Source organism: Channa argus, chromosome 8, assembly GCF_033026475.1.
Source record: "Channa argus isolate prfri chromosome 8, Channa argus male v1.0, whole genome shotgun sequence".
Lineage (NCBI taxonomy): Eukaryota > Metazoa > Chordata > Actinopteri > Anabantiformes > Channidae > Channa > Channa argus.
In genome coordinates, this window is record NC_090204.1 from 13,436,575 (window position 1) to 13,462,039 (window position 25,465).

The following is a 25,465-nucleotide window of genomic DNA, read 5'->3' on the forward strand; positions in this document are numbered from 1 at the left end:
CAGACAGAAGGGCTAGTGTGATGCTGGTCTGCAGCCCACTGTAAGATCGTTTTGGATAGGTCTTCGTCATCTATTGCCCTTCAGGTAACCCGGGGATACCCGCCCAAATGCAGTTCTTCGGAGTGAGGGGCAATCAGCTTGTGACCGATAGTAACCTCTTTCAACTCTCGCGATACTACGAGGCGGAAGACATCAGCTGAATCTTCCGTACTAGTCAACTGGAGCCGCTTATGTTGTGCAGCAATCAGCGACAGTTTGTGCGACTGGCGGAGAGCGAACTGCTTGTTTCCATTATAAAGCGGTGAACTGGACTTTCTACTTGTTCACATTTGAGTTAGTCGTTTTTACCGATCTAGTGGGCGGATTAAGTGTTTTCATGTTGTGCGATTTTCAGTGTTTACGTGAAGTCTCCCAAGAGGCGAATCGCATCAGTTCGCCCGGAGGGTCCTCGTCAGCGACGACACCCTCTGCTCAGTTAGCGCCAACTGTTTAGAAAATGACCGGAGAGAAAGTCCGCTCCCTGCGCAAGGACCAGAGGCCGAGCAAGGACGAGGATCTACTGGAGCCGGACGAGGAGGCTGCAACCGGGACGTTCACAGCCTCCAAGACGAACAACAAGAGCAGGGCAAGTAAAATCTTCAGCAACCACAAGTTAATCAAGTCACCGTCCACACAGCAACAGCACCAACAGTCACAGATTAATGCTAACTCCAACACGCTGTCAACATCGGATGTTATCGATGACAACAACAAGAACCCAGTTATCCGAACCGGGCAGGACTTCCCTGTTCACGAATGTGTGTTTAAAGGAGATGTTCGACGCCTGTCTTCCCTCATACGGACGCAGAACATCGCCCAGAAAGACGTCCATGGTGAGTTTACCAGCTGCTTGTCACATTAGCTCTTAAAGGTAGGAGCCAAAAACCCATCGCGATCCACCAATTTGAAGGTGTAGTGAAGCTCAGTTCTAGCTAATAGGCCAGCAGCACCGGGATCAGGCGAGGCTTCTCCGTGCCAAGGCCTGGAAAACTGATGGCCAAAAGGATGAACAGTTAAACTCATCTGTCCTGCATTTTTTTCCTATTCAAGTCAGCCTAAAGACAAACGGTCTTAGTGATTATTTGGCTCAGACACCTCAGTGCATCTTCCCACCAACAGCAGTGAAAATCCAAATTGGTTGTAATCAATTAATCAGTTTATTGTTTGGATTATCTGTTAGTTGTCAGAAGACGGTGGCAAGTGTTCATCGCAATTCGCAATCAAAGTGATATCTTGAGATTTTGTCCAATTCACTCTAATGAAATAAATTATTCACATTTGAGAAGCTGAAGCAGAGAATTTTGACATGCTTTTGAAATGGCAAAATGATTAATCAAATGTCAAATTGTGTTCTTGTTTATTGGCTGATTAGTCGAAGTAAGCCTTCTCAGATAAGTCATCTGGGATGAACACTGGTCCTTAATGTATTGTTCTGTAACCCTGGGTTCTTTTGCAAAAACTAGACTGACAGCTGTTCTTCTCCAGCTCAAAGCCTTCTTAGATAACAGCCCAGTGTTGCAAGAAACCCTCCCATACTAACTGAACCACAGGATTGTCTTATTAAATTCACGTGCCAAGACAAAACATGGCCTGTGCTTGTGATCAGTGTCACTACTGGAATGTGATCTGTGTTTACATCAAACCACTGGTGCTGTGTAACGCAACAAGTTGTCAGACATGACATTTGCCTCTGGTTTTTAAAAGTATTACCCACCTTGTTGCGTGTTTTTCTAGTTTAGTGGCAGCAGACATTAGTTGAGCTTTCAGTGAATAAAAGCTGTAGCTAAACCAACATGCAGGTTGTAAAAGAAAGAAGTTTGTTGCTGTAAGAAACAACTAGCAACAAAAAAGCAAAGAAATATTGTTTTTATATTTATACCATTTCTATCTTTATCTAAACATCTGCCACAAATATATTGACCTATACATTTTTAAATTGTACAACTGATCCAGGCCCACATATTATGAAAACTATTGACAAAATTATCCGACTCAGGACTTTGGAAAAACATATTGCTAATCTAATGGTCAAATGATTTGGGTTATTAAAATAAAGTTCATTCACCTCTTTTAAATTTGGCTGATGTTAGAAATATTAGATGGAACATCATCAGGATGTAAAAATATTTTTGTGGTCCTAGTGAAGTGAAACTACCCTGATGCACACAAGTATTTGGGGTCTTGCTCAAGGACCCTTGAACTTAAGAGCTTTCTTTTAGTGAAGACTGCAGCTGTTTCACCACTATACAGTCTGTGCAGTTTATCATAATGTAGCTCTTAAATCCACCTGGTATGTTCATTAATATCAGGACGTCTACAAAGCAGGTCCTCTTGACTCTGAATGTTGGCCCATTGCTCTTCTCCTGGAAGAGCTGACCAGGTGGTTTGGCTTCCTCTTAAGGGATTCTTGATTGCTTATGAGGCACATTTCACATGCTGGGAAGAAAACTGCTTCTCTACACCTGACTCATATGTTATTTTTCTTGAATGCATCTCTAGTGTGCAACTCTAAGCGTTCAGTGTTTACTTGGTGACTGGTAAAAAGTCATGCCCCTGCCTGTTAAATGCTGTGGATTTGGGGCATACAGTAGGTTAATAAACTGGAAAATTGCTTGTCGTGGCAGGAGAACACACAACAGGCATGTTTTTTATAATTTAGTGGGTTGTGCCTCCCATTATAAACTCCTAATTCACCTTAAGTGTGACAGCCGTAGAGGCAAAGTACTTTCAATTGCAGCCTAAAAATGCATTTTTTTTCCCTTCTTAAGGAAACACTCCGCTGCATCTTGCTGTCATGATGGGGCACAAAGGTAAGTAATGTTTAAAAATTTACCTATGCGTAGTTTATTTTTGTCTCCTCTGTGGTTTTCGAAATTAATCGTTCTGCCTCTTTCTGCTTCCACTTCTTGTTTGTTTCTATTTATTTGTGAGTTTGTCTTTGTGTGTGCACATGCTTCTGTTAGTGTGCATGTTTTGGGCTTGTTTGCCTTGTCTTAGTGTGTGCATTTGTCTGGCTACCAAACATTGTCACAGATCACCACACAAACCCCAGAAGGCAAGATACTCATGCATGACTAAAGAGGTTTTGTTTATGGATTTTTGCCTGGACATAAAAGGGACAAAGCAAGAAAACAATGATGTTCTTTTATATGGACATATATTCTCTTATATTTATGCTGTTGTAGAGAATATTAGAATATATTTAATTTGCAGTGATTAGATAATAGACAATGCAAGAAATAGCATCCTCTAAGCGGCGAAAGTCTCTTGTTCTGATTGATCTTTCACTGGTTGCGCAAAGATAAGCAGCTTAAAGCATACAGGATAATTAGTGAAGATAAAATATGTCCTTTTCAATTTCCATTGCACTTGATAAATGTTCTGTTATATTTCTGCCAGCGTCTCTTCATTATTAATTTGGTTACTTGATTTAGTTTCAATGATAGGAGAAATCTCCAACAAACTTTTATTTTTCTCATTGTTCATGAAGAGCTTTGGAGTTTTCAAATTTTAGTTATGACTTTTTTTAGAATAGATAGATTTTGGAATCCCGAGTGAAGCATATTCACGTATTGCTATTTAGTTTATAGTGGATTTAGCAGGGCTTCCTAAAAATCTTTACATTATTTACAGCTAAATTGTCTGGACTGAAATATTAATGCACTGTCCCTTTTGTGAATTGATGCTTACATGTAATTTCACAAGGAGACTTCAGAACATGTTATTGAAAAATTAATCCCCCACCCACCCGCAGCAGGCTCTCGGTGAACAAATCAAGTATAGGGTTACTCGTGCTGTGCGTTCCCATTTGTTTAGTATCTGTCACCGGAGCACGGGTTTCAATTGATTTCAGTTCAATTCTTGTCACTAGAGTAAAGACCCTGCCACTGCCTATTGGTAATTCAGACAGCAGAGAGCTGAAGTATAGTGGCGGACGCGACGCTGTGGAATTGATTGTGCTAATGAGGTTGCCTATCTCTTGCCTTAGCTGACGATGTCCTCTAGGGATACTCAGGCCAGACAGGCTGAAGGCTACAGTATGAGATCATAGTCTGGGTGTGGCAGCTGTGATGGAAAGGAGAATGCTCTCTTTGTGTGTTGCATTTTGTGTGTGTTTACTTACCAGAGTTATAATGACATTGATGCTTGTCTGTAGTCCCTTAATTTTCAACGTTTGTACAGGTGAAATATACGTGTAGGACAATGGGTAGCTTTGTGTCTGAGGCCAAAAACCAAACTGAACACAATGTGTTTCAGACGGTCTGCCACTGGTAACAAATAAAAATAACATTTGACTAAAAAGAAATGTCCACACATCACAGTGCTAAAATGACAGCATATTCATCAGCTTATAATTATAACAGTTTATCACAATACACCGAGGTATAAAATTGTATCCATTCAATATTTTCTCCTTTAATAAATACAAGGTAATGGGCTTTCACCTTCTCTCATTGGAACTTTGATCCTTAGTGAAAAGGTATTGGAGAAACTTATTGAGCCACACCTAACTCTTATTTTCATGAATCAACCCAAGATGATTTTTCATACCACAAGAGAACCTCTTCAGATGTTTTGTTGTGTCAAAACCAAACCCACAAAGCATCATATACTTAGTTAACAAGGGAAGCTGCAAATATTTCATATTTGAGAAGCTGCAACCTGAGACTTTCTGGATTTTCAGTATTAATTGATAACCTAAATAGTTGATCAGTTTTCTGCCATTCAACTTATTGTTCCAGCTTTAGAAATTTAGGAAAACTGTAACTGAGTTGATTGAAAGACATGTCCTGATGAAAGATGTGGGTGAAAAATGTGGGAAAAATGTGTGAGTCCATAAAAAAAGCAAAAAAACAAAGCATCATATACTAAAAAAAAAAATAAAATAAAAAAGCACTGGCAGATCGATGATGGATTTTTCCATTCATTTGATTCTTTTCATGTCTCTGTCTCGCTCATTGTGTGCAACATTACCATGAAACATTCTCTGGAAGCAAAACTCTGGAAAGTGAAAGTATTACTACAGTCCAGTAAATACTGTGGCTGATGTCATTGCAGATGAATACAATTTAGACTTTTTTTCTTTTGAAGTCTGTTTCCTTTCAAGGGCAGAAAATGATTAGTTTCTATCCTGTGGTTTTGATATCTGTTCCAGTGGCCACAAGGATAAAACAAGTCGTCTCAAAAAGTAATAAAAAACATGTTATCAGGTCATCAAACACAAACACATCTTGTATTCATTTGTCTGGGAAGTAACACAACTTCCATCTGCAAAACAAAACAGGTGATACTTTCAATTACGCCTCTAAAACTGTGACAGTATGCTTCTTCAACCCCTGTTTGATGAGAGTAGGACATTTAATAGACTCATGCAGTGGTAATTTCTTCATCTCAAAACAATTTTGACAACAGTGGTGGGTATACCACAACAAAAAATGTCAATGTCTCAATCAAAACGTGAGCAGTATGATGAGAAGAATGTTTAAATAGGAACTGTCATTGAACTAGAACATTTAGTGGTCGATTCATGGATCAGACAGATCCACGAATCCCGTTGTGATTATGTTATGCAATGAGGGCTGAAACATGGAAAAGCAGGACGTGCGCATTCAGTCGGTCAAATGAAGTTTATGTGTAAAGGTTATAGTGCATTTTAGGTGCATTATGAAATTTCACACGAAAGTTCATTAACTAACTTTTTGTGAGTAGAGTATGTCAGTGCAGAATTGTTTCTCACTTCTCAGGCTAGCAAGATTAATGTTAACCATAACTAAAATGTGAAACCAAAAGTCTGGGATTGTTTTGATGACTTACAGTATTTTAAATAAAAGATCCGTTCTTGCCACATCGGTAAGCAAGTAGTACACACCCATTACACAGAAATGTGTGAATGTACTTAAGTACACTGTTGGAACATTTTATGTGTCACTAATTGTTTTGAAGTTTTTGGAGCTGCAGATGTCAGAGCTCCAGTTTTATTACCAGAGCATGCTGTTAATGACAAAGTGAAGTGAACTTAATGGAACCTGTTAATGGCAGAGTGAAGTCATGACTCAGGTACTTCTACAGTAATAATGCTCAACACCATCAATATCCTTGTTGTAGAGTCATGGTTTTGAAGAAAAAAAATTATATATACCTTTAAATAATTACGTCTTTCTTCTTCTAATGACGTTAATAACACAATGGGTCCTTTGAACTGTGGCTAAAGGACCAACTACCAGACAAGTCGTACTAAATAAAAATATAGATCATTAGGCCTTTTTTCATGTCTGTAGTGTGACTAAAAGTTTGTGACCTTAATGTAGACCTCAGTGAATCTGAGTACTTATTATTACTAGCAGTACTATTATTATTATTGTTGTTGTTGTTGTTGTTGTTGTTCAGGCACAGATTGGGTTAATACACACTGAGTTTTGCTTTTTTTGTTTGCTGATGTCGCCAACGTTTCTGGTGAATCCACAGCTTCTTTGTTTAATTAAAGCATGCAATATGGCCAATATTTGTGATCAGCATTTGGACAGTATTCAGTGCTTAACATGCAGAATATGTCAAAGCAGACTTGGGCAAAAATATAATAATTAAAAACTAGTTTAGACTGGCCATGAGCCAAGTCACACTTCCCCTTGGTGTGAATACAATAAGTCTCTTTCTTCATTTTAATTTTTTTTTGCTGCCACCTTGAAATCCACTTCACATTAGAGCAATGCTGTGGATGATGATTGTTTTTGTAAAGAATATACTATAAGTGCTTATGTTGCTGGCCAACATGCCTTTTTATTTTTCTGTGACTGCACCTTGGGGATAGCCACACTTCTTTCTTGTGAGGATAATATGTCTAATTAGCAGGAATTTTAGAATGTTTTCCTCTGTCCCATAAAGTATGGATGATACACTGGGCTCCTTCTCATTAATAGAACATAGTCAGTATGTAAATCACAGAGGTGAGGTAGTCATTTTGTCTGTGTGACAATGTTGATGTGTGTTATACTCTTTTAAAATGGCAGTAGTTATTCTTTCTGGCTCAGGGCACCCAGTTGCCTCTGTGAAGGCGCCATCCGAAGCAAGTTTCTAATTAGCTTTCATTCCGATATTTAGCAAGGAAACAAGTCAGAACATGATTGCTGTAACCAGTTTGTTTGTGTTCACATGACTATCAGGTTTAACTCAAAGGCTTTTAATGAAAGACTGGATCGAGGATTTCTATGCAAGTTTGGTCAGACCAAATTATCACTGAACAGACTGGTCCTACAAGTGCAATAAAGTTTCTGTCATGTCAACCGAAAGCCCTACACATCCACTCACTAGCAGACTGGTAGCAGTTATCCTCTGCTTTGCATTTGGGCGGTTTGCTGCTCACAGGACTGTGACTGCTCCCAGTGCTGAGACGGAGCTGTACAGCTGCCAGCAGTATAATGGATGATGTCACGACAAAACTGACAGCTGAGCAGGAACAGCAAGCTTCATTTTTGGCTGCATGTAGTTTGTTGACAGGCTGCCCAGAGAGTGGAGGGATTTCTGTGCTGCACTTACTGCTAATCCTGCCACAGAAAAGGGAGGACGCTTTTTGGCTGTTTTCCCATTATAAGCACATGTGGAGCTCGGAGGGCTACAGGATGGGTCTTTTTGCGAAGTTGGACATATTAGTCCTGAGAAACCTTCCTTATTTGATAGTTGGAGGGTGAGACTTGTGTAACTGAAGGTCCCATATGGCTCTTTGGTTAATGGGTCAGCTGTCATCTCAATCCTACACACAATCTGTCTCTCTAAAACCAGGATTATTTTTATACCATTTGAATTAATGCTGCAGGAAACACCTCTATACCCCAGACTTTTTAAAAATTTGGATCAGTACTACTCTGTTAGACCTGGCTACAGTGTTTATGGCATGGAGTTCATTAATGAGCGTATCTGGCTTTTTAGTCTGTTCCAACATACTCAGCATATAAACTAAATGTGTAAGTTACCTTAGCAACATGAAAGATGCTCAGGAGAAGTAGCTCATGGTAAATGTGGAATGTTAACCCAAATCTCTGCAAGAGGCCCGCGTTGTATTTCTTGTTAGAATGATAAATATAAAATAAACAGGAAACCTTCACACACCATAAGAATAAACTAGATATCCAACTCAAACATGTTGGATATCTTATGTATGTACTAAGATGATACCCCAAGGAAATAGAACTTTTAGCATCATTGTGGATGTCATGTTTCTCTGGTACCTTTTGTTTAAGCAGAATATAGCATGCAGATTTTTACTCAAATATTTTTTTCTACTGGATTTCTGCCCTTTCATGTGGGAGCACATTCAAACGACGCATGTTGTATTTCTGTAATGATTTCATTTCTTTCCACTATTGTTTTGTTTGTGCTGCTGGTATTTTATGCATATGTGTAGTGTATCTTGTTGTCTTTTGTGATGCTATTAGTTAGACTTTTCATTACGATAAAGTTGTTACAATTTAATTTCCATCTACCTGACAGCCTTCCTGTCCCCCTTACAGAGTGTGCCCACCTGCTGCTGGCCCACAATGCACCAGTGAAGGTGAAGAATGCTCAGGGATGGAGCCCCCTTGCAGAGGCCATTAGCTACGGAGACAGACAGATGAGTAGGTTACTGTAACTGAGTGATGTACAGGAACTGGTTGTTTACACACTGTTACACACCATGTGTACTGAAATCAATGTGGCTCCAATTAAGGTTCAGTTTGGGTTTTCCTGTGTGAAAACAGTGAAAAGGTCCAGTCAACAGAAGCATATCAACAAATGGCTCGGAACATTCCTTCATACTTCTCCCTACCAGTTGCTCCTTTGTCCCTCAAAAAGAGGGGGCATTCCTCAAGGCCCTCTAGCTTTTGTGCCTTGGAGAAAGGCCCTTCATTAGATGTTTCTCTCCCTGTAGGCTGACAATACCCAAGTCACTCTCTCACCCATTTTGTGCCCAGTCTGTATTGAAACTGTAGTTAAAAAAAAAAAAAAGTTAAGAAAAATTACTAATAAAAATTAATATTCTTAATGGCCTTGTACAGAGTAACACTAGCACTGAGTAAAAATATGTCAAACAAAATTTAAGCACTACAGTGCTGCCTCAAAATGACAGTCACACTGTGAGAATGTCCAATTTTTTTAGCCAATAATGGTTTATGACAGGCACATTGATTGGAAAGCTGTATGAAAGCTTAGAACTCCTCTACTTCTCCACATTAAAAATATATATTTTTTTTTGACAGTATTGATTGCTTTAAAATTTCCCAGCATTTCAGGCTGCTGGGTAGCACAGGAGTAGTAGGAATCCTTCCTAAAATGTAAATTTGGTGGTGACACAGAAACACAGTGTGTATTTTTATTCCTGCAATCTTGTCACAATAATACAACTGGGCACTTAATGCAGCTGCGGTGAAGCACAGTGGCAGAACTTTTTTAAAACACCAGAATTAAACATCTTGTCAAGTGTGACATTGTCAGTGAATAAGGGTCAGCATTTACTAGAGCAACCACTTGGCACCAACACTGAGCACTCATGAAGGCAGGCAGCGTAGAGTGTCTCCATTGACCGACTCAAATGAACTCTCTAATGCCACTTACTTATGTTTACAAGTGTCTATTGACCAAAGCAGCCTCTAATGATCGCCACTTTACCTTTCCACTGACAGCACTTCACCTCACATGGGTCGTACAGACCAGCGGGCAGTGCAACTGGTACATGATATAAACAAAATATTCTATTTTTATTTATTTATATATATATATATATATAGTCACAAATAAATGTAAACTCAAATTTACTAGCTTTTTATGGTTCTTTCTAATATCTTTCTAAATTCAACTGAAAATTGGAAAAATAACTGAATTAAAATATTTACAACAAGCTCCTAATTTTACTGGAAAGGTGTGATATTTCTATAGCCTAGAAGAGTCACCGGGCTTATAGATGGATAACCTTTTACCAAATCACTTATTGATTCAGACTCATTTTAAAGTTCTTACTGAATATAATATGGTTTACTTTTCAACATTTGAGGAGATTTTTCTACTTAACTTAACAGTTAAGTATTACCTAAGGCTAAAATAATAAGTCCAGCTACAGTTCCCTAAATCAAGAGGCTGCCACCTACACATTTGCCATTTAAAAAAAAAAGTGAGAAAAAGGAGATTGTGTTATTTTTGGAGCTCAATGAATCTCTATATTTTATAGAGCTAATAGAATTTAATCAATACCTAAGAGTCTAAAAATATAATTATTTTAGTAAATAGTAATAGTGGAACCTCCTCTGTGGAATATACATGAGAATAGGCCTGGGAGCCCTATATTTTTGCAAATGGAGGTGATAAGAAGACAGGGACAGGGTCAACCTACTGGCAACACGTACAGTAGGTCAACTTGTTGCTCCTGAGTCAGATGACAGGTTTTTGAAGCAGGTGGGGCAAGCTACTTTTGTTGCAGTGAAGCAACAACAACAAAAAAAACCTTCTTCTGAAAAACAGGCTGTTTTTCTTTCTACTTTATCGGCACCAAAGTGCAGAGAAAGAACTCAACTAGAACCTTTAAGTGTAAAATCGGCTGAATCTGCACAATAATAAATGTTCACACTTGGCCCTCCACATATAGTTTTACCAGGCTGCCATGAAAACACTTTCTCAAAAGCTAACTGCTGCTTGCTCGTTATTTTTAAACAGCATTTGTAAATAATTTTCCCTCATGTCAAATCACAGTTCATGTGATGCATTTATCATCTGAGTTTTGTCACCCATGGCTTTTCATTTGAAAATAAGTCATCAGAAATAGATTTTGTCATCCTTTTAGTTTAGAAAGAGCTATTTCTGTCCCAACTTCCCTTTTACTATGTTGTCAACTCTGGGAGCGTGTTTGAAGTCTGCTGTGCAGCATCTATTAGAAGGAGCAACAATGGTCTTGGTGTTTGCTCCTTAAATACACAGCCAAACCTGAAGCTGGCAGCTGAAAAGTTTAGTTAAAAGTCTGTGAATTTTGGCAGCTAGTTTGAAATTTGAAGCCTTATTTCGATGTTTAGATTTTTTTATTTAAGCTCAATATATGATGGTGATCTTGATTTCATAGTTACTTCACTTATTTGAGCAATTACAACAGTTTACACTATTTGACAAAAAAAAATTGTTACCTTTTACTTGCTGTTAAGCCACTAAAGCCATCAAATGAGACTGACAGGTGGTTAAAAAGGAATGCCACTTCGATAGCTGCAGGGATGTAAAATTAATTTGTGTTTGTATTTTATTGAGTGGAGAAGACTAACCGGTTTAGTTTTACATACCCTAGTTTTCCCACAGCAAGACACTAAACCCTAAGCTACTGCCCCTCCATGTGTGTGTTTGTTTGTGGTAATTAGCATGTCCTGCAGTTATTCTCTCTACTTATAGGATCAGTCAAATACAAACCTTCAGTCAAATACTGTAGGTTTTATAGCAAGTTTAACTATAGTCGATTTAAAACCTCTAACTATTTGTGTAAATGATAAAGGGTGACGTTGGTCTCTGCACAGACCAGATGTAACAGTTTATTTAATTTTTAATTCCCCAATACATTTGTGCAGACTTTATCAAAGGTTAAATCAAAAGTCTTTTTACATGTCTTGCAAAATAATTGACCACAAAGTTTAGACATTTGAGACTATTTTTGAACAGGACTGTCTGCAGCTTGCCTGTTGAGCTCTGCTGCACAGCGACTCCATGGGGGACCTGTGTCAACATTGGCTGTTCTCACTTTCTTGGAAGCCAGCTCACAGCTGTTGTCCAATAAGAGTCAAAGAGTAATTGTAAAATAGCTGCAGTTTGTACTGATGCAAACACAAATTTGTTCTGATTCTGTCCAATTTTATTAATGTGTGTAGCTGAAATCAGTTAATATCACTAATTAACTAATTAATGCCAGGAAAGTGCCCTAATCAGTATCTGGTTGAATTAGTGCCAGAACAGCATGAAGTGTCCGTTTGACTTAGCGGTGAAGTGGTTGGATTGGTTTTCATCCTGTGTTGGCTGGGTGGTCTGTGGGCAGATGGTGAGATTGTACTTCTTTCCTTATCCCACCGAGAGGTGGCGAGTATCAGGAGGAGCCCCATCCATAGCTTGTCCACACTCATTAGGCAGGCAGGCCGCAAAGACTGTGTGAGTGTGTGCGTGTTCAGTTAGCATACTTTTACCATTAAGCCCTTTGCCTCTTCAGTGCTGCCTGACAGGGAGCACCAATTTAACAATACAAACACCATGTTTGTGTATTTTGACTCATTCTGTGAATGGAGATGAGAACGGGAGCTAGTTAGTCCAATAATTATGCCCAATGTTGACCACTAGTCCTATTGAAATGTAGGGCAATGTGGGTGTTACAAGCCAAAATTTTAATTTACAATTTCCTTGAATATATTTATATAATTATATATAATTAGCAGCCATTCTGCTTATATGTAGATGGCACATGATGCTTGGATGTGGATATTCCCTTCAATTTAATGCTGTGAATGCTTGTTAATGTGACCCGTCTTGGTAAAAAATCTCCCGTGAGTATGTCTCATGTCATTAAGGAGGTTAAAGACACAGCTCATTAGCAGGCCGCTCCATATCTGCCAGGCTTAGCCCCTTTGAACATCCTGGAATGTTTTGATCCCTGCAGGTGGTGCACGGGGATTGGATGGGTGCTGCGGCGAGCGTCTCATCTAGCCCCAGGAAGTCAGCACATCTCTGAACCAAAAACTATTTTTATTGTAAACTGTGTGGTCTTTTTCTAGGCAGAATTTGCATAGAGAGACCTTTTTAAAATAAATGTGGTGGCATATGTACATTCAAAAAGTCTGTTAGTAATAGACAATAATTTTGCAGCATAAATATTGGCAGCTTAAAATTGGTTTTATTCATAGCTGTAATATGAACCCGGAATACATTACATTATCTGCCATTAGAGCTTTTAAGGCGCAGGGAATCTGGTGCTTGTCCCCTCATCAAAACATAAACATGTTAATGTCTTTACATGAAAATGGATGGGAAGAGTCTGCAGACAGAAGCCTCCTAAATTCTGTCATAAATGCTTTGGAAAAGGTCTATGTACTGTAGGGAAAAATGCCAACTAATGGTTATGATCATGATTGAAGAGATGCTGAGTTTCATGCCATGCAGAGAAGATGCTGCCAAAACGGTTAGATCAACATTTGTTTTTCAATAGTGACAAAATGTTATTCTTGGATCAAGTTAACTGGTTGGACCAGGTTCAGCAAAGCAAAAAGTTTTTTTTTTTAAGAAGTCAGCTGGCATTAGACCAAACATTACATGTCGTACACTCTACTATTTCAGCACCTCAAGCTCTCCAGCCTGTGCCTTTTTATACAAAAACAAGAAGGTACTACTTGTTGATGTCTTTGGTCTTTCTTCTCTTCATCTATTTAATGTTTTTTTTTGTCCCTCTGTGGTCCTTAGTCACAGCTCTGCTGAGGAAGCTGAAGCAACAGTCCAGGGACAGTGTAGAGGACAAGAGGCCTAAGCTGCTGAAAGCCCTGAAAGAGGTTTGTACTCAGCTGTTGGAACCTTTTTCTCTGATGTACCTGCTCGTGAAGTTTGCTCTTTTTCCAGCCATTGGCTCTTCTTACATCTCATCCTGTATCCCCCCACCACTCCCTCTTACCTCTTGTATTGCACCCTCATAGAATTTAGAAACAGCACTAGTTACATTGTAATACAGAATAAGAAATCTGTTTCTGTTTCTCTGTCTTCTGCAGTTCTCCTTTGATCACCTTAACATCTTTTGCGTCGTTCCCTTGCCTCTTTTCTTGCAAACATCAAACCACATCCACACAAACACATAGTTAAAAATTTAAAACACACAGGTGCCCTAAACCCCCTCCTCCTCCGACCTCTGTGAACTTTGTCATGGACTATTTCTTTTGTATTTTTGTCCAACTAACACAAATAATTTTGGGGTTAATATTCAGCTGAAAATATTCCCCAAGACATAAACTGTGTCCTCCTGTTTGGGTAATGTTTGATTAAAAACCACAGTGCATAGTTGGTTTTCAAAATTATTGGGCCTTTTTTGGTCTTAAGGCTGAATGGCACAGTTTTTAGAAATGGACTCCACATAGTTAGCTTTGGTCCCATGGAATTTGTTGGCAGCAAGAATAATGTAATTATCACTATGTTTAACCTCTACATTTACAGAGATGTTTCCCATGCATACAGCTGTATTTCTACTCCTTTTTTGCATTTACATTTTGGATTTGACCTTTGTCTGTCTTCATTTACAGCTCGGTGATTTTTACTTGGAGCTTCACTGGGACTTCCAAAGTTGGGGTGAGTCAAGTTTCCTCTTTTGCTGTCTGACGATAATGAGGCTAACAGAAACCCATCTCGTTTTCACAAACATGATCCACTCTGGAAAGTAACCCTATGTCCTCAGTTAGGATGTAGTCTAAAACCCCAACTGTGCTAGGTGTTACACACAGGAAAATATCATAGGATGTGCCAGAGCATTTTGCCTAGTCTGCACAAGTCTGGTTCAAGACTGTGAGCCAGGCCTGAATTCTCTTTACTCACTGTGCCTTTGTGAATTATTGACAAGGAGTGCAAGATTATGCTGTATCCTAAATGTAGACTGGTTATGTAACCATGTACTTGAAATGGGGAATTGTTGTAACAAAGTAAAGGCTTTAATGTAGCAACAGTCATCTAAATATGATATTTTGTAGGTTAGACAGTGGCCGATTTACGTGCCTAGAATCTGGTTCAAATCCAACAGTTTCATGGATCTGTTTGCCAACACCAGAGGATTTTAGCCTTTCAGGCCTGCTTAGTGTAGATGTAGTGGAGGAGCCAATTGCTTTTATAATAACTCATTTTTTTTTTTTTTTAGTGCTGTCTTTTACATGAATGTTTTGGACTGTTAAAAGTTTTGTGAAGTGATAGAGGGATGCAGACAACGGACATTTTCTGCTTTCAGTAGCTTAGCCTAGTAAAGTTCCGTTATTAAATATTTAGCTTCTGAACTACTCGTTATATGGCCCTCTACAGTGCGATATGCTACAGAATCTTTGAAGTAGATGGTGGTTTTTATTATTAAGTGAGGATTCTAAATTTAGGAACTTCGGGATGTTTTACATTTCCTTACTGTATCTTTTTATGTTGCAGTGCCTTTGCTCTCCAGAATCCTGCCTTCGGATGCATGTAAGATCTACAAGCAGGGCATCAACATCAGGCAAGTCCTGTCAACAAATGCTATGCATTCCAAAGAAGAAGTTTTTGAATAAAAGTAAATGCAGTTTTGTGGTGGTGTTAAAACATTTTGACTCAAAGCAAAGAAGAACACTAACTTATGAAAACCAAAAGACGCACCCTTTAATGAAGTTACATTTGAGGCTCACTAATTTATTGACTAAGTCATCTTGCGTTGCATGTGGCAGTTTCTCCTGTTTCTGCTATCCATCCACTTAACATTTCCTCGGCTCAACCTAGTTTGGGTAACTAGAGTGTGAAATCTGTGGTAGTATGAGGAAGCAGAAAGGCGAAGCCTCTATGGACAAAGCTTTAATTTTAAATCAGAGCTAGACTCTAATGTACTCCCTCGCTCACTAACAATAGACATCAGCAAACACTTGTCACACTCTGTTATTGGCTCACAGTGACAACAATGAATGCACAGCGAGGGATCATGTAGCTGTGTTTGAATGACTCATCCATGGCATGTGCATGTACACGTCAACATAAGGTTTATTACATGTCACGAAAAAGCAGGCAGGCCTTCGTCCAGAACAGGCACAGATTTCTCTGTACATGTGTATCATATCATATCAGCTATATCTGTTTGAAGAGTGAATAATAGTTTGTTTATACCTCTGCATGCTCTTCCTGTGTGAGGTGGCCTTGATGCAGAACTTGTCATTATTCTGTGTAACGGCTCCCGGCTGTCTGATTTGGTATTCAAAAAGCTGCCTTATTATTCTGCAGTTTCAGAGAGCGAGAGAGCGAGAGAGCGAGAGAGAGAGAGAGAGAGAGAGTGTCACAGTAAGATCATTTACATTATATAGTGTGTCAGGCCTGTCTTTCCCATAGCACTTGAGCCACTTTGTGTCTGGTCCTCACAAGCAGATCAGTTATTCTCTTTGCTGTCATGCCTCATATCACGACTGCTCACTTTCACGAAAAAGTTTCTGGAAATGTGGTTTTGGACTCCTGTGGCAATGATTACCATACACTATCTCAAAATCCATCACAGATTGCCTGACAGGTCTGAAATACTTTTTGCAGGTGGTTGGTTGCTGGTGGTTGGTTTTGGCAAGAAGTAAAGTCACTCCAGCTTTGTTGCTATCATCCTTTTCTGCACTTTGCTATCCCTCCTTTTATTTATCTAACGTTCTTCCTCCTCTATATACATGTGGGTCTACAGATTGGACACTACCCTGATAGACTTCACAGACATGAAGTGCCAGCGTGGTGACCTCAGCTTCATCTTCAATGGCAATGCCATCCCTTCTGAGTCTTTTGTTGTGCTGGACAACGAGCAGAAGGTCTACCAGCGGATACACCATGAGGTGTGTAAGATATACACAGATGTAAGACAGAAAGGCAATGCAATGGTAAATACAGCCCACGTTTAGGGTTGTAGCTAATGGTTATTTGCATTTTTTGTTGCCAACAACAAATAAAGGCACCAAAATATTGTTTTCTGAAAGCTTTCTCTGTCATAGAAATTTAACTTGTTTCCATTCCTTTAATCAGCTTAAATGTCAGTTAATATTATAAAAGGGTTCCCGCAAATTATAATGTGTTTATGATTACAAGTAGAAATTTTTTCGTTTGAGTGGTGCTTTAAAAAAAAGTCAAAGGTCACACATATTTATCAGCCCGCCTCTGTGGACCATGCATATTCAGACAATATTTTAGTGTAAAATGGTCAGTAGGGTTTCAAGATATCATACATGTTTGTGATCAACTCACAAATGTAAAATGTAGAATTGATAGAAATCTGTTCTACATCAAATGGCTGGTACATGCTGCATACTCAGCCATGATAAACAGCCAATATGTTAAAAGGTGTAGTTAGCTGGGAAAAAGCAATCAGTAGTACTATATGTCCAAGTGTCTCTGGGCAAGACTGAACCCCTAATAGCCCATTCCTGTGCCAACTGTGCCAAATCAACATGCGGACAATGATCCGCTTTGGCTTCCCTGAACTCACGGGATAAGCCGAAAGGACAAAAAATGAATTAAATAAAATAAAATAAATTGAAATCAGTAGTACTAAAGCCCCTTGTACTGTTACTGCATAAAATGTGACAAAACAATGCTAAAAAGTTATTGATTAACAAGCCAATCATGCCAGTTCTAATGAGTTGTTATCATATTCACATTACTCTTGGAAACATACAGGCAGGTCCAGAACTGCTTTACACCTCCCATTGACTGTGCATGCCTGTGTTGATGCCTCCGTCCTGTATTCTCAGGAGTCAGAGATGGAGACAGAAGAGGAAGTTGACATTCTGATGAGCAGCGATGTTTACTCTGCCACACTCTCCACCAAGTCCATCACCTTCTCCAGGGCGCAGACTGGCTGGCTCTTCAGAGAAGACAAGACGGTCAGGGCCAGTTATTGTAGTCATGATGTTATTATTCCTACCAGCAAAGCTTTTACAATCAGGGATCCACCTGGCATGGGAAATTTTAGGAATTTTTAGTAGCTTGACCAAGACAAAAGCTGCGAATACATTCTCTGGGCATAGCAGGAAATAGAGGGGAAACAATATGCACTGGTATGTACTCAGATAAACTGTATATTAAAACGGAACTAGACAATGTTTTTAATTCTTTTTTTTTAGCCATTATCTTTCCATGTTTATTGGAAAATAAATTATTTTCGTATTATGTGTCGTTATATGAAGACTTATGGCAAAATGTAGTATGTCCGTGTCATCATGTTGTCTCACGTTGGTTCTGATCATGTTTCGTGTGCCGTAAATAAGTCAGAGAAACGGCAATGATAACCTCAGAAAGGAACCACAGGTGACAGGGTAAAGGTTAATGCCAACACAGACCTGGAGGTGGGGAGTCTGTTATGTGGGTATTGCTCTCCTTCTTCTCTCTCCCTTTGCCCTTTTGCCATGAGATTTAAAGGATTCGTGACTCAGCAGGGGGACTCTATGTCTTCTATCTCCAGGAGCGTGTGGGAAACTTCCTGGCAGATTTCTACTCTGTGAACGGCCTGGTGCTGGAGTCCAGGAAGAGACGGGAGCATCTCAGTGAGGAGGACATCTTGAGGAACAAAGCCATTATGGAGAGTTTGAGCAAAGGAGGAAACCTCATTGAGCAAAATTTTGAGGTGAGTTGTGGCAGCGAATTTTGACCGTTCCTTTCAGTTTGGTGATGGAATAAATAGATGACTGTTCCACCAGACAATTTAGTTTACATTTATAATTGGTGCAGTGTCCCTATTGTCACCCACTGAGGGAGCGTACAATCTTTTCATATATTAGTGTTTTAAAACTGCACGTTGTTAACGGGACACCCACCACTGCTTGAAAAAAGACTCACACGTGAAAACTTTAACTTGACTGGATGGTGGAGGCATAAAAACATGATGCAGTGATTTTATTCTTTTAGTTTTATGGGTAATATAACTTAATTCAATTCAGTTTATTTCTATAGTGCCAAGTCAAAATAAATCTCAAGGCACTTTATGCTGTTAGGCCAATTGAATACTGAAAAGGTCCTTGTTCTTTGGTAAAGTGAAAACAGCCTGCGTGTGACGGTCTGCACTGAAAATTGAATATTTTTGTTGAAAATGTGATAGTAACTATTACAGATATTCAGACAATCACAGTATGGACCTTTGTCTTCAAAATAAAACAAGTTTAAGAGGTTTTCTTTGAATAAAACACAGGCAGTCAGAAGGACACTTTAAAAAGCAAAGGTGCACATTTAAATTACTTTGTGAACCACCAATGATGTCTAGGAAAAAATGAGAGCCAGTTGGAGCACTCCTCTCAAGATAAACACCATGTTTACTTACACCTGCAGCGTAACCACCAGTCCAGTCCTGAAACTGTTCTGTCCCAGTGGAACCTTGGGGTAGGACATGAGTCTCAGACAAAATAACCTTCACAGAAATCCTGTAGAAACAGCATGGAGCTCCTGCTAGACTCTTTGAATTAACTTTGCATGGTTTATTGAAAAAATTCCTGCCATTCTTTGTGGGACTTTTTTTTATTTTATTATGTATTTCCAACATGAAAAAGAATGAAAATGCGAAAGAGATCTACCCTCCCCTCATCCACTCTGCATGGATGTGTCTATACACCGCCACCTAGTGGTAACATCTACTCCGCTGCACCTCTTGCAACCGTTGTTCTCTCACGATAGTAGGTTCCAGAGTTTAGCAAGCCTTTGTCTAAACATGGAGCATAAAGCCAGTCGCAGTGACACAGACAAAGCCACTTATCACTGCATAGATGCCTTTTTGCTGCTTGCTTGTTTTATGTTGACGCCCTCTTGTTCTGTTGTTCTGTGCTCAGCTTTGTCTCTTCACATTGTACTCTGTTGTGTGTCAGTCTATTTATACTCCATTTGAATCAGCACTTACTCTTGTTACTAGTGAAAAAGCTGGGTTTTAGTCGAGGCTTGGTGTCAGTGTGGAACTAGTTTCTCCTTCCACACTAGTGGAAAGTGATATGCAGAAGTGGGCGAGAGAAAAATAAGCAGCTGCTGTGACGTAGCTGTGTTTACCACCGCAAGGGAGAGCAGTTCAGCTCAGGGAAGCGTGGCTTACGAACAGGGCCCGACACAATTGATCACACGGATGAAGCTTAAAGCCCCCTGGAATGATGCAAGGCTTGGACCTGCATACCAGCAGATCAGAGGCCTCTGCAGCCAGTGTGTACTCTGTCCTCGTCACAACGTGGCAGAGTTGATACACACTGTGTTGGAATGAGCACTTAACCAGGCCACACGGTAAAAAGCACCACCACATTTCCGTGATGCTTGGAGTGTAGGTGGGGAGGAAAGAAAACTAGAATATCATGTCCATTTTTTTGGCACCTCGGTCTGCAAAGTCCTGGCACAGTCAGGTGTCTCATCATCCACCACGTTTTTCCACATTATTCTGCCCTAGTTGCCTTATTTAACCACGGCTTAAAAACGAGAGGTCAGCTTGTGCCACTCCTGTGTTTTAAACACTGGCAAGAATGACCAGTTTATTTCAGAAGAAAGTCAATATCAGGCAAAAAAAAATCGTTTAAATTCAGGGTCAGCAGGAACAGACTGTCTTTTCCTTCAAAGTCAGACTGTTTTAACATGATCCAGAGTCAAAATAATTTTCATCAGGCAGCTTGGATTAGGAGATATCAGAGGAAACTGCTTTTTTTTATCTGGGTGTTTTGGAGAGTTTTATCTTTTATGCTGCTCATGTTCGGTAGAAGATTCACAGAGCATGATAAATACGATCAGAGAAGCTGGGGTAGAGCTTGGCCCCAGAAACACTACAGATGAATCTGAAGTCAGAGCTAAGACAAAAGCTTCAGATGCCTAAGTTAATTCAGTTAATTAAAATGACACCTCAACAGGACACTTGCTCTAAAAGTCAAATAACTGGAAATAACTTTTGTAAGTGAATTTATGTTAAACTGAACCTGTTTTTAATGCATTTTCCAGTATAAACAGTATTTCCAAGCTCATGTGTGGGATATTTACACGTGTAGATACGATAAGATAGTAAACACTAAATCTTACAAGTATTTACGGTTGATTGAAGCTTCTTACGAGTTGCTTTTGTTTTAACAGTTTTTTTTTTCATACCGGTTGTCTTACCATCTGTCTGTTCGTGTCTAAAGTCATGAATCCCTTCTTTCATTAACGTGTTAAAGCTCATAAATCTGCGAAATAGCTCTTTGGCTCTAAGACAGGCAACATAAGTTTATTTATTTAATTTTTTTTTTTATCCTTTCGGCTTATCCGTGAGTTCAGGGTTGCCACAGCGGGTCATTTGTCCGCGTGTTGATTTGGCACGTTTTTACGGATGCCCTTCCTGACACAACCCTCCCCAATTTCTACCGGGCTTGGACCCTGCTCTGTGCAGATATGGATGGGCTTTTGGGGGTTCAGAGTCTTGCCCAGGGACATTTTTACATGTGGTCGGGAAAAGCAGGGTGGAAACCTCTGACCCTGTGGTCTGTAGGCGACCACTCTACCAACTTAGCCACTGCCGCCCCAAGAAAGCCAAAGAAAGTAAACTGTGATTAAAATATAAAATAAAATTGAGAAATTATTTATGAATAGAATGAAACGGAGGGAAACCTGATGTACAGCAGTAGATTAGAGCATCTTCTAAAGATAAACTTTGTCAGGTATTGGTGTCTTCTGGTAAACTGTACATGTGAAGCTGAACAGTACAAACACTGGGTTTAGTGATGTATTGGTGCCCTCCAGTGACCTGTGCTCTACATGTTGTTGTGCTCTAAGTGTTAAAATACAATAGCTCATAGTTTGGACAAATGATCAGCCCAGAAATCACAGGTTAAGCTTTTTTAAACTCAGTTTAGATTCAAATATAAGCTTTAGTTTCTTTGTTTTGTCGGTGTCTGTTTCATTCTTCTGTCTTTTTGGTTGTATCTTTAATGAGCCTAGATCTTGACATGTTTTATTTTCTTTTCGCTGCTCTTTAGCCTGTGAGGAGGCAATCTCTAACTCCCCCTTCACCCAACACTATATCCTGGGAAGAATACATCGCTGCTGACAATGGAAAGTAGGTGTCGAAACAAATGAAGAATTTATTTTTGATTTAATTATAAGTGTGTGTGTGTTTGAACTAAGTAACTATATATTTTTTTGTCATTTATTGCATTGTGTTACACTTGTAATATGTATTTCCTGTATGTCATTTGTGCATTTATTGTAGTTTTTTGTGTGTCTTCTCACAGTTGATGATAAAGGTCAAAAATAGAGCAGAGTAACATATGTAAACTCCCCTCCAGTGATCTGCCTTTATCAGGATTTAATTTTCTGACAGGTTGTTTTGTCTGTCTCCCCTCAGAGCTCCTCATCTAGGAAGAGAGCTGGTCTGCAAAGAGAGCAAGAAAAACTTCAAAGCCACCATAGCCATGAGTCAAGACTTCCCTTTGGGCATTGAATCGTGAGTCAATCACTTAAAAGCCACAAATATTATCTTGTACATGGGTATGGTCCAAGTAAAAAAGCAATTAAAAATGTGTTTTAAGTTGACTTGGATGTCTGGGTTTTGGTTTTGTCTTGCTGTTTTTGAAATATTTACTAATCGCTGATTGCGTGTCAACAATGTGTTTCATCCTGTGGTCCTCAGAGTGGTTGATAAACTATGCTGCTAGAAGTTGCAAATGGAGTCATAATCAAACCAACAAGTTTTGTGGATTTATTGTCTATAACCATTTGTTGTTTTTTTTTCTAAGGTTGTTGAATGTTCTGGAGGTAATTGCACCCTTCAAGCACTTTAATAAACTCAGGGAGTTTGTTCAGATGAAGCTCCCGCCTGGCTTTCCTGTCAAACTCGGTAAGTACAGTAGTAGTTAAAGGATAAATGATATCACCTGCGTGGTTATTTGAAAGATGTAATTTGTGCTGCTCGTGTCTCTCCACAGACATACCCGTCTTTCCCACGATCACGGCAACTGTGACCTTTCAGGAGTTCCGTTATGATGTGTTTGACGATTCCATTTTTACTATTCCCAATGATTATAAAGAAGACCCGAGCCGCTTCCCTGACCTTTAACCCTTTGAGCTGGAAAAGGAAACAAACATACAATAAGGCAACATTATGTTCCAAACCATAATTTCTGAAAGACAAAAATGGAAAAACTGCGAGGAGAATAAACAACGAGAAATGCTTCTTGACAGTTAAAGGATTTCCCTCGCCCAAACTAACTATGAGCACAGACGGCAAAAAAGACGTCATGTGACAAGTGTGAACATCTCGTCAGTAAAAGGGCATTGAAGTCAACCTGAGTGACTGAGTTTTCTTGATACAACGTGCAAGTAGAGAAAAACAACAAATTCAGCTGAGGCTATGTATTTAGAAATATTTGTAACAGAACTTTGTGTAACTGACCTGAAATCGAGCACTGATAACAGATGTTTTGGGAGGAAAATTGTTTTTAGGTTCTTTTCCTACTGAAGTAGACTTTAAATTAATCGCATGTGCAAGGACATCATCGTTTTATGATACTGGGGTTGAGATCAACAAGGCATAAAATTGTGTACCTCTTAGACAGGTGTGTCAGAGAATCAAATCACTACTTTTTTTTACACTCAATTCTTTATCATTGTCAAATTTAGAAGTATTCCCAAATACTAAACACTAGTTAAAATATGACTTAAAATTCGCAAAATTGAAAATAAGTTTCTACTTTTGTAGGTTAAAAAACTAAAAATCATTTTTTTGTTTTTTGTTTTGTAGAAATCCTTGCTTACTCTGCACATTATAAAATTGTGTGTTATCAGTGATTTTTCGTAGGCATTGCTTAGCATCACTGAACCTTTGGGCACGATTTAGAACCACTACAGCGACTCTGCTTTGAGTTGAAACTCGTTTTGTGAAACTCAGCCCTCACTCCTCTATTTAGCATATCCATTTCATTGCGGCAACGCTAGAAATGTGGCAATTTTCTCTTTGAGCTGCAAAAAGGTGTAAGTTATGACGTCCAAGCCTTTTGTTTGTTTGTTCACCTTTTGTAAACTGTAACAAATTGTACAGTCCTGCAAAGAAACTTGGGATTGCATTCAAAGTAGATGTTGGAGAAACAATGAATCGCACCATTTTTACATGTATAAATACATATTTTCTGACTTTTCTGTTTATTTGTGCTGACGAGTTTAACATGTTGGGGGGCCTGTCGGATAAGTGGGTCGGGATGCAGAAGGCCGCAGGTTTGAATCCTACCCCACCAGGTGTGGCCCCGCCCATCCACCGAGGGCAAACCTGGTGTCGGTCCTGAGCCCGGATAAAAATGGGAGGGTTGCAGCAGGAAGGGCAACCGGTGTAAAAACGTACACGTGCGCTGTGGCGACCCCTGAAGGGGCAAAGCTGAAATCTGTTAATTTAGGAAAAACTGTGGACATTTGTCCATTTGAGTTTATTGATTTATTTATGGTGGCAGTTATTTTTTGTACACAGTTGTGTTGTTTTAAAGAAAAAAAAATTCTTAATTCTCCTGTCATTTTTTCCCTCATTTGTTAAACCTTATGAACCTCCTTTAAAAGTGTGACAGCAACCATCTCTTCCACCCTGTGACATGATTCTTAGGGAAAGTCTGTTAAAGTCAAAAGGCAATCACTTGGAAAGTTTGAGCCTTTAGGGCTGCTGCTGTTACTGTCGTTCATAACTTTATAGCTAAATTAAAACGTGTTTAAGAGGATTTTAAGCCAGTATTTGTTTAACGGCCCCTGGAATTAGATGAATGTGTCCCGTCATCTTATAGTTAGCATCCACATTAACAGAACAACTTGTTAATTTATTTCCATATTCTGTATTTTTATAACCAGTAAACTTCATTTTTTACTTCGCATTCCTTAGAACTGGCTGTTGCAGCTAAAGGAAGTGTGCCTCCTTATTAACTCAATGCTTTAACTGACATTTTACTTTGTTCCTTTGTGACATCAGCTGCTTGAATGCTCTCTGTTGGGAATTATTCATCCATTTACATGTCAGCTTTGCAGAAAAAAAACAACTATTGTACACGTCTCCAACACTATTTTCATAAAAAAATGTACAAAAATAAAAATTCTACATATCTAATTAAGTTTGGACATGTTTTTATGCCCATTTTTTTTTAAGACTTGAACCAAAAGAGAACCATTCTAATATCTGCCAATTAAGTACAAAAGTACATGCTCCTGGCTCTTCCTTAAAGTGGACTATTCCACTAAGTGTTTAAATCTGATCAAGTTCAGTAATATTTTAATTTATTTCTGATGAACCTGCAGAGGTGACAATTATGGCAAACATTTGTAATTATGTGAATGTAAGGACCAAAATTATCTTACAGCTTGGTGTGGAACAAGCACAGTTGGTAAAGCTTTTGCATATTTTAACCTTTTTAATCACTGACAGAAGAATAATCCATATTACATTGTAATTCCTTTACTTATGTATTAAGAATCTACATTTGCAAAAGTTATTTAAAGGTGTAAAATCTGTGTGCTAAACATATATTTTCCTCCGTCAGAAAAAACTTCAGTAAAGTACTGCAAGTATAGTTGTGGAGTTAATGTAGTTACTTAGCAGTTCGTGATGGGATGCAGCTGCGGTATCACTTTTGTTAGCTAGGTTCTGTTCCGTTAATTTACTGAAGTTTAGTAATTTATTACAAAACAAAGCCCATCTAATGCAAAAGCTGTTGTAAGACAAGGTGATGCCGCTTCAAACACTGGTCACTACACTATATGCCTGACACAGAAA

The 25,465-nt window shown here is 39.0% G+C and overlaps 1 protein-coding gene across 1 annotated transcript; it reads left to right on the forward strand.

Annotated features, from left to right (window-relative positions):
- Positions 1 to 197: 197 nt before the first annotated feature.
- LOC137131961 (ankyrin repeat domain-containing protein 13C) lies at positions 198 to 24,802 on the forward strand. The gene is made up of 13 exons (XM_067513893.1): positions 198 to 872; positions 2,808 to 2,849; positions 8,544 to 8,648; positions 13,477 to 13,562; positions 14,301 to 14,346; positions 15,181 to 15,247; positions 16,436 to 16,580; positions 17,493 to 17,624; positions 18,203 to 18,364; positions 21,702 to 21,781; positions 22,070 to 22,168; positions 22,461 to 22,561; positions 22,650 to 24,802. The coding sequence occupies exons 1-13, from the start codon at positions 497 to 499 to the stop codon at positions 22,778 to 22,780; spliced, it is 1,572 nt and encodes a 523-aa protein (XP_067369994.1). The 5' UTR covers positions 198 to 496; the 3' UTR covers positions 22,781 to 24,802.
- The last annotated feature ends 663 nt before the right edge of the window (positions 24,803 to 25,465 follow it).